The sequence below is a fragment of the Bison bison genome, unplaced genomic scaffold, assembly GCF_000754665.1.
Source record: "Bison bison bison isolate TAMUID 2011002044 unplaced genomic scaffold, Bison_UMD1.0 scf7180017864451, whole genome shotgun sequence".
In the NCBI taxonomy this organism is placed as follows: Eukaryota; Metazoa; Chordata; class Mammalia; order Artiodactyla; family Bovidae; genus Bison; species Bison bison.
In genome coordinates, this window is record NW_011495013.1 from 7393881 (window position 1) to 7404540 (window position 10660).

General features: G+C 40.6%; 1 protein-coding gene across 1 annotated transcript in view; it reads right to left on the minus strand.

Moving 5' to 3' along the window:
* CORIN (corin, serine peptidase) overlaps positions 1-10660 on the minus strand; it is a 309309-nt gene that overhangs the window by 110019 nt on the left and 188630 nt on the right. Inside the window, exon 6 of the mRNA XM_010858877.1 lies at positions 3389-3502. Within this exon, the coding sequence (XP_010857179.1) occupies positions 3389-3502 (114 nt within the window). The remainder of the gene's footprint in view (positions 1-3388; positions 3503-10660) is intronic.

Below are 10660 nucleotides of genomic sequence, written 5' to 3' on the forward strand. Positions count from 1 at the left end.
TTTTTGCTTTGGCTCCATCCCTTCATTCTTTCTGGAGTTATTTCTCCACTGATCTCCAGTAGAATATTGGGCACCTACTGACCTGGGGAGTTCCTCTTTCAGTATCCTATCATTTTGCCCTTTCATACTGTTCATGGAGTTCTCAAGGCAAGAATACTGAAGTGGTTTGCCGTTCCCTTCTCCAGTGGACCACATTCTGTCAGATCTCTCATCTAGCAATATTACCTAATGTAAATATGTGCTCAGACACTCAGTGGTATCCGACTCTTTGCAACCCTGTGGACTGTAGCCTGCCAGGCTCCTCTGTCCATGGGATTCTCCCAGCAAGAATACTAGAGTGGGTGGCCATGCCTTCCTCCAGGGGATCATCCCAACCAGGGAGTGAATCCATGTCTCTTAAGTCTCCTGTACAGGCAGGTGGGTTCTTTACCACTAGTGTTACCTGGGAAGCCCAGTGTAAATATACGTCCCATAAAAAATGTTTTTTATGTACAATCATGTACCATAGGTTTTTCTGAAGAGAGAATTCCAAATTATAAAAACAAATATCTTAGTGAAAACATTTCTAACAAAATATGAGCAACATAACTGAAATTCTATAGGATGTTAGATATTATATAAAATAAATAAATGCATGAATAAATGTGAGGTCTGCTACTGCTAAGTCACTTCAGTCGTGTCCGACTCTGTGTGACCCCATAGACGGCAGCCTACCAGGCTCCCCCGTCCCTGGGATTCTCCAGGCAAGAGTACTGGAGTGGGGTGCCATTGCCTTCTCCAATGTGAGGTCATATGTAAACAAAGAATTTTGAGGAAATACCAAGTTAAGATAAAATTAATGTTTTAAAAAAAAAAACCTGGGATTTATCAGAAACTTTAGTGAGCAAATATGTACTCTAAGTCTCTAGGAAGTAGATCAGGGCTTCCCAGGTTGCTCAGTGGTAAAAGAATCCCCCTGCCAGTGTAGGAGTTGCAGGAGACATGGGTTCAATCCCTGGGTCAGGAAGATCCCCTGAAGGGGAAAACAGCAACCCACTCTTGCCTGGAAAATCCCATGGACAGAGGAATCTAGTGGGTTACAGTCCATGGGGTCACAAAGAGTTGGACATGACTGAAGCAACTGAGATCTGACAGACATCATTTCTCATGCTTTTTTCCAGGCATTTTTCAAGACTCAGGTACTATAAAATACCAGTTTGGGAAATACTGACCCTAACTAAATATCACCACAACATACTGCCTTTCAAAAGTTATGGCAAATAAATGTCCTAGAAGCCTTCATGTGGAAGAAGAGTTGGCCTGCCTGGTAAACACACCAGAGGAATCTTTCAGTTGAGGTGAGCAATTGAGAGGAGCTCTTATAAAGCTTTGGCAACTCCTTCAGGAAGGAAAACACAGCTTTTCCTATAGTAACAATTGCTGGTCATATAACCATTAAAAAGCAATTCAAACACCATTGCATATGGGCTTGTTTTGGAGGCAGATCCTGCAATGTATTCTTGAGGCTAATTTTTCCATTTTATCTGTTGCATAATTGCAAACCAATTTGAGATCTGAATATATATTTGATGTGGACTGAAAGGCTGTGTCCTCCCAAAATTTATAGATTTGAAACTGTGTACAAGCCCTGTGCCCTTGTCTTTGTCTGACTCAAGAGTTAATGACTGGGAAATGTGAAGATGTAGAAACAAAGAAGGCAATGGCACCCACTCCAGTACTCTTGCCTGGAAAATCCCAAGGATGGAGGAGCCTGGTGGGCTGCAGTCCATGGGGTCACGAAGAGTTGGACACGACTGAGCGACTTCACTTTCACTTTTCACTTTCATGCATTGGAGAAGGAAATGGCAACCCACTCCAGTGTTCTTGCCTGGAGAACCCCAGGGATGGGGGAGCCTGGTGGGCTGCCGTGTATGGGGTCACACAGAGTCGGACACGACTGAAGTGACTTAGCAGCAGCAGCAGAAACAAAGAATAGCTATTGGGCTGGGGAACTGGTAACAATTTAGACTACAATTCTGTCACATAACAGAATTACCAAACTCCCAGTTCCCTGGAAGGTACAGATAAATGCCTGACACACACTCATAAGTTGCTTTTACAGGAAGAAGACCCCCTCCAGATGAAAACTGCTGACCACAAGAACACAGACCTTAGACTGGTTGAAACCAGAAGGTTGATAAGGCTTGAAACTTACCTGATGCCAACCAATCCAAGACCTATCCATGAGCTGATCATGTCCTAAACACTATAAAACTCCTCACTACCCGCTCCAGGGTGGGTCACACAGTTCAGGGCATTAGTGCACTGAGGCCCCCTTTGCCTGGCAAAGCAATTAAAGCTACTCTTTTCTATTTCACCCAAAAGTCTGTTCTGTGTTTCTATTCTGTACCAGTGAACAGAGGCTGAGTTTCAGCAACATGTTGAAGCTTTAATCCCCAACATGAGGGATAGGGCCTGTGAAGTAGTGATAAAGATCAGTGGGTGGGACCCTAATTCAACTGAGCTGATACCCTTATAAGAAGGGGAAGAGACACATGAGAGCTCTCTCCTCCCTCCTCTCCCCTTCTCCCCTTCTCTTGCATTCCCCCCAAAGAGGTTATTTGACTACACAGGCATATGGCAGTTACCTGCAAACCAGGAACAGAACTCTCATCAGAAACTGAACCCTGTCGGACCTTGATCTTGGACTTTTCAGCCTCCAGAACTGTGAGAAAATACATTTCTGTTGTTTAAGTCTCAGCCTGTGGTATTTTGTAAGGCAGCTCAAGCAAACACATACAATATTGGACAAACCACCGTTTTTGGTCAAAACAACTAACTAAATCAATGATAAGAAAGTGGAGGATGTTTAAAGGCTGAATCTACCGATCCATAGATGCAGAACAGTTGGTTCGTGCCTTAATTCTCTCCAGGCTGAGAGGAAGCATAAACAAACAAGACATTTTGAGTGTTCTGTGTCACGAATGTTAAAAATCATGAGGGTAAAAAATGTTCCTATTAAAAATATCCTTCTTTTTTTTTTTTAAAAGTTGACCTTTATACTCTTAGAACTTTAAAAACAAAAACCCTCACCCAAAGAAAATAAATGAAAAGCCTTTTTCCAATTTTAAGATACTTGAAGGAAAAACACTTCGAGCCCGACCTGTTCCAAAGCACATCTAGCTGTCAAGTTCCTAATGGAATCAGGCTTTTGAAGGTGTGCAAACATGCAGCTGTCATGTGGGGCGGGGGAAGATAAACACTTTGCTCACCAAAGAAAGGCAAACTAACAGCAGTCCACCCAAGCACCGGGTGGTTGTCAGGACTAGACAACGGAATGCTCTGGTTTCCAGGCCCCTGAATAGAAGCCATAACCCTGCAGACAACCCCCACACCGCCTGTCACATACTGCAATGAGCCTCGTCACTCCAGTCATCACAGTCGTTGTAGCCGTTACACTGCAGTTTCCTGGGGACGCAGATGCCACTGGTGCACAGAAAGCTCTCGCCCCCTCTGCAGAGCGCTAAAAAAAAAGGAGAGAGGCAGAAAAGCAATGTCAAAATAAATAAGAGGGTTTTTTTTTTTTTTAATTAGGAGAAATAAAGAACAGAAAGAAAACCTTCTCTTGATGTTCAACAGATGTGTTTCCCAACTCCCTCGGTTTCATTGTCACCAATTCCTCTCTGGCTTTCCAGAACATTAATTGTAAAATTACCTGAGAAGAATACAAAGTGTTTGCCTGAGAAAAGTGAAAGGAAATTCGCCAGTGGGCTTTCATAGCACAAGGGAGCAGCCTCGTCTATTGCACAACTTATGTGCGAAAAGATACTGAATGGGAGTATTTTTTTTAATAACTGAAAATTATTTCAAAGTGAAATTTATTGAACAAACATTTAAAACCCTTCTACAACAATGTCATGCAGAGAAAGTTAGTTACAAATAGTTGATATGTGCTTGAACACAGGCATAGAGACCCTATGCCTTGTACTGAAATGTATTTATTAACTTGGCTTAATAAAAATGCCAGTTAAAAATGTCAGAGCCTATTTTGGCATAAGGAATGTGAAACAACATTAGCTAATAATATTTTCTTTCTTTTCTTTTCCTTAACACGGTTGCACTTTGGTATTCTTTGCTTTAAATATTATGTTCTTTTTCTTCTCAAAATTCAACAAATATTCAATTATTTCAAAATTACATTAGACACAAAATGTGGGAGAAGAAGCTAGAAAGATTTTTCTAAGGGAGACCATTACTTAAAGGACAAATTAATTCAACAAAATGGGTGTTAAAATACACTTCAATATTTAGCAATTTGTATCAAATGCCTTTTAATTGTGTATAACCTTTGGCCCAGCAATCTTATTTCTTGGCCTTCACACAAAGTAAATCATCATGAATAAGTCCAAGTTTTTATATTTAAGGGTATTAATACCATCATGGTTTATAAGACGAAAACTGAAATAACAGCTATGCAATAATAGAAGATTGGTTACATAAATCTTAGTACTACATATAAGGGATACCATTATAGCCACTGAAAATTATATTGCAAAAAATAAAGTCCTGGACCAAAGTTCAGGATAATTTAATTGTAAAAACACCATCTGGTTCTAAAAAAGCATAATACAATTTGGCCTAGAAAGAAGTATTAACATATCTAAGTTTACTCTGATTATCTCTGGTATTAAAATTGAAAGCAATTTTTATTTTCTTCATTGTATTTTATTCTGTATTTTACAAGTGTTCTTATAATGATCATGTCTTATGTTTATAATCAGAGAAAAACTCAACTTATTTTCATGAGATCCGAATTCAGAGTAATGGTAAAATAAATATAAGCCTCCAAAATATTTCTCTCTCCCTTCCACAAAAGTTAGCAGAATCAGCCTATGGTCACCTGCCTGGCCACTGTCACCATTCCCTGAACTGTGTATTCCTTGATGAGATGAATCTTGTTGTCTAACTAAAGGGAAATAGGAAATAGGGAACATTTAACTCACAAACTGAAATACAGAAAACTTCAGACAGAACATTCCAGGCAGTAAGGTCCATGACGCTTACATGTTCCACATTCCCCAGCAGAGTGGTTGGCACTCAGGAGGTTCTTAATTAAAGGGAAAAAGTCACTTCCATCTCAGTGGAGCACAATATATTGCCACAAGGCAAAGGAAAAATGCAATTAATGGATTATCTTGCAATGCTATCAAAGAATCAGAGTTTCAATTTGTTGAACATTAAGTGAAAGTGCAAATGTCTTAGTCGCTCAGTTATACATGACACTTTGCAGCCCCATGGGTATAGCCTGCCAGGCTCCTCCACCCATGGAATTCTCTAAGCAAGAATGCTGGAGTGGGTTGCCATTTCCTTCTCAGAGAATCTTCCTGACCCAAGGATCAAATCTGGGTCTCCTCCATTGCAGGCAGGTTCTTTACTATCTGAGTCACCAGGGAAGCCCTGTTGAACATTAACTACCAGTCAATTTGGTATGTTTCTTATGATGGTAATTCATGTGTAACCTTCAAAATATCAACAATGAAAATCTGGATTTCCATTATATCCCATGATTTCTGAATCGATACAAATGGCATCTATGGATTTCAACTGCCAAGACATGCAACAAGCTTAAGCTTTATAGGGTCTTAGAGGAGGAGAAGGGAACGACAGAGGATGAGATGGTTGGATGGCATCACCGACTTAACAGACATAAGTTTGGGTGGACTCCGGGAGTTGGTGATGGACAAGAAGGCCTGGCATGCCTTCTTGGGAAAGTTCATGGGGTCGCAAAGAATCAGACATGACTGAGCGACTGAACTGAACTGAACTGAGAGGACTCAGCCCAGAATTGCACTCCTCTAGCTACAGACAGAAACTCCTCAAGACTATACAGGAAACCAGATATAAAATGAAAAACCAAAACAGTAAAGATATTACTGGCCAGTCTATACAATAGCCTCTCTTTAGGGTTAAGAGAAAGTTTTCAAGAAGTGTGCATCCTATTGTGAGATTGTTTCTGTACCACACTAGAAAGTGCAGAAATTCCATCTGTCTGCATTTCAGCAGCTGCAACCCCTCAGAAGAATGACTGCATTCCCTACATTGTGGTTTGATGATTCCTTGGGAAATGTGGCTCAAAGTTCAACATTAAATAGCTCCTAACATCTAGGCTTCATCTCTAAGACCCCCATATATTTTACTCCAATAAAGCCATTCTTGTGTAAGGTTCTATAAAATCTGGATCAAATTTAAAACATGGAATTGCTGACATGTTTTGATTACTGATATCCCGTGTCTTTGCTGATTCAGCAGAAACTGACTTCTTTTGTGTGGTTTCTCAGTTGGAGAAGTGGCTGTCCCTGATTTTAAGACACTGAAAATTGTTTCTTTATTCTTATTCTCCCTTTGCAAGTCCTTTGGATGTTCGTTCACAGCTTCATTAATCAATATTCTCTGTACAGTTAGGATAGCTTTGTACTTTCTCCTTCTGTTTGATGTCTTCTTAACCTGTATTCAGAATCTTAACTTTTGTGTAAAACTGTTTGCATTTGTGTAAAACAGTTCAACTAGCAAAACATTTCAGACATATCTCATTTAGAAGTTCTAAAGAGCTCAATAACTACACAAGTAAGAATTCTATCACAACTTCCTCAGGGTAAGTGGTAGTTTACAAAAGAGAAACTAGAGCATTGTGTGCTTAAGACTGCAATTGCCCAAAGCCATGGAGCTAAGAATACATGAAAACACCCCAGAGTTGTGAGGTCCGGGCTCTAGATCCAATCCTTCACACCATAGCCACTCTCTGCACAGTTGACAGGCATTCAGTTCAAGGACACCAGGTTCAGGTAAAAACTCAAACTTGCCTTTTTCTTTCTAAACAAAAGATAAATAATCTGTCCTTCAGGTAAACTAGACCAGATGAGATGACATTCTTTGTGAGCTCTCAATTTTTTAGAAAACACCGAGAGAGCTCTTAGCATGTTTTTGGAGAGATTTTCAACCATAAATGTCACTGTCTTATAACAATCATCTTCCAATAGCCTTTAGACTGAGTCCTTAAGATGACAAAGGGATATTCCCAGAGGTGAAGTCATGCTATCCAATCTTGACATCATTTTCATTAACATCATCTATAATTCTGTGTATAAATTGGACTTTAGATCAATGGCAGTTTCATTCATTGATTGAGAAAATATTAACTAGCTCCTATATGCTAAGCATTACTCTAGCAGTAATGCCAGATACAGCAGTAAAGAAAACAAAACGACTTCACCTTCATGTAGCATATATTCTACTGACCATCACCTAATAAAGAAATTTTACTAACTAAAGATGCTTCATCACCAAAATTACTTCCATTTATACATATGACAATTAATATTAATACACTAATAGCAGTATACAAAGATATATTGCTTAAGATAGTTTACATATCTTAATGAAGAGGACAATTATGAATCACTTGGACTTCAGAATCTCATGGATTCTGAAGAGTACATACCCCTGAGGATGATCCGCTTTTTTCAGTCTTTTTGCTTCTGATAACAAACTGCTGAAATAACACCTATAGCCTGAAACAAACTTCAGATTTTCTGCAATTGTTTCCAGGCCTCTCAGGTCTCTCTGTCTGTAATACAGCATGTATATCAGCAAATCCTCTCATTACTTTGCTTGTTAACTTTTAGAGTCTTTTCTCAGAAAGTACTCACTGGTGTCTGCCTGCAAAGTATCCTCATTCACCATGCCTTTGAGTCCTTGCTTAAAGCCTAAAGCTCAAATTCAACTCTACCTCTGAAGAGTAAAGCAACCTGGCACACATCGCCTGAGCCTCTACTGACCGAGTTTGTCAGCCCTTCATTCCACATGCTGCTCAAAATCAAGTTACTATAAACCACCATTGCTCTTACCTTTTACAAAGCTACTCGACCATATGAAAAAGAATGAGGTGAGACAAGAATACTTCTTGGAGAGAGAACTGTATTTCCCTACAATAGGTTGATAAAAGGAGTGCAGTGAAAGGTAAGAGGTGAGCGTTGTAGTTGTTTAGTCGCTAAGTTGTATCCCACTCTTTGCGACCTCATGGACTGTAGCCCGCCAGGTTCCTCTGTCCATAGGATTTCCCAGCCAAGAATATGGGGTGGGTTGCCATTTCCTTCTCCAGGGCATCTTTCCAACCAAGGGACAGAAGCCCAAGAGGTGAGAAAGGAGAGAGGAAATCCAAGTGGGTGCTCAATAATTAACTTTGTCTTTACTCTGCCCTCTAAGTCATGTGAACTGGAAGGCCCTTCCTTTTGTTGGAAGCCACAATCCATTGGGTCTCAAAGAGTCAGATATGACTGAGAGATTCACACTTCCACTTTCAAGAAATCTAGAGTAGGTATGGATGGATTACAGAAAGCTCTGTATGAAAAGAATGAAATCCGCATAGAGAGAGAGGAGCCAGTGAAGTCGGGCAATGTCTTGGAGGAGAGAAAGAGAGATTAAAAACTTGGTTGAATCTCCCCGAGGCACAATGTAGAGAAGACCTTTTGGAAAACAGAAATATCTAAAGGGACATTTCAAGTTGTCAGTGGGAGGTGTAATCACTTCCCCTATCTGCCATATGGAATTGACAAGGATTATGTTGCTTTCTAAGTTTTTTCCACTCATTTATTTAACCAATTTGTCATTCCTCTAGGAGCATGAATACAGAAAGATCCCTTGCTTTGTAAAGACTATATTCTATGGAGAATATAATATCAATGAACATAATAAATAAGAAAATTATTATATATTAGGTTAGAATATGATAAGGGCCATAAAGCAAAAGAGTACAACAGAGAGATAGCAGATGTGGGTGTGGGGTAGGATAGGCCTCCAAGTTAATTAGGGTGCCAGGGCAGGCCTCATTGAAAGCTGACATCTGAATAGCACCTTCAAAGATGGAGGGAGTTAATGAAATCTCAGGGGAAGATTTCAGGGCAGAAGCAAAGACCGTCAGGCCAGAACACAGCTGGCAGGTATGGGGAACACCAAGGAGACCAAGTGGCTAAGGCAGAGACAGTAAAGGGGTGAAGAAGCAAAGGATGAGGCAGAGAAGACGGGAAGGCCCAAACACAAGCCTCTGCAAAGATTTTGTAGTTTAGATAATAAGAGTCATTACACAGTGACTTGATGAGTGAAGAGTGGCATGATCTGACTTATGTTTTCAAGGATCTCTGCTTGTTGTGCTGAAAATATTCCAGAGAAGCCACAGAAGCAGTAGGGATAATAGGTAGGAGCCTACTGGATTTAATCCAAAAAGAGATGATAGGGGCTCAGAGGGGATAATGGTGGAGAGGCCAAGACATCTTTAGATGCTGGACATACTTTGAAAGTAGAACCAGCAGGGTTTTCTGGCCCATTAGATGAGAGTTGTGAGGGAAAGACAAGAGCCAATGGTGTCTTTAAGTTTCCATCCAGCCAAACAACAAGAGCTGTCATCTGCTGAGATGGGGAAGACAACTGAAGGAGCAAGACTACAGGGGAAAAAGATCAGAAGTTACAATTTGGACATGTTGAGTCTGACATGTCAAGTAGACACCCAAGTGGAAATGCTGAGGAGAAAACTGGATACATAAGTTCAAAGTCCTGGAAAGAGGACAGGACTACAACTATAAAAGTATGAGTCATCAGCAAATCAATTTAAAGCCAGTAATGCCTGGCTGAGATCATGAGGGGAATGGTTCGTGGAGAGAGAGAAAAGTGAGACTCAGCGAGATGGGGCAGAGAAGATGAATGAGGGCTGAACTACTCCATGAGTAACGGGTACAGGGAAGAGGAGAAGCCAGCAAAGAGGCTGAGAAGGCAGTAGGAGGAAACCCAGCACGTGATGTGTTATCCTGGAAGCCAAGTGAAGGAGAAGATATCAAAGAGGACGAAGTGATCTGCTGTGCCAGAAGGGACCTGCTGATGGGTCAGGTAAGACGAAACTGAGAAATGGGGACACAGGTAAGAGCAGTTTCAATGGAGCAGTGAGAACAAAAGTCTGATGGCATACGTTCGAGAGAGAATGAGAGGAGAGGAAGTAACTCAGAATGAAAGGACACGTTTGCTCCAGAAGAGAATAATCCAATGGGACAGTAAACTACAAGGGAAGTGGGGCAAAAAACAAATGTGCTTTTTAAAATGGGAGTATTATTGCTTTACAGTGTTGTTTTGGTTTTTGCTGTATAACAATGTGAAACAACCAAAGTATACATACATCCTTTCCCTATTGAGCCTCCCTCCCACCCCACCCTCATCCCTCCAGGTCATCACAGAGCACTGAGCTGAGCTCCCATTCTACACAGCAGTTCCCACTAGATAGCTATTTTACACATGCTAGTGTATATATATGTCAATGCTACTCTCTCAATTCTTCCCACCCTCTTCTTCCTCTGATATGTCCACAGTCCATTCTCTACGTCTGCATCTCCATTCCTGCCCTGAAAATAGGTTCATCAATATCATTAGAAATGTGGTTTTTTTGTTAAACATTTTGTTAAACATTTTTTTTAATTAATTTTATTTTATTTTTAAACTTTACATAATTGTATTAGTTTTGCCAAATATCAAAATGAATCCACCACAGGTATACATGTGTTCCCCATCCTGAACCCTCCTCCCTCCTCCCTCCCCATACCATCCCTCTGGGTTGTCCCAGTGCACCAGCCCCAAGCATCCA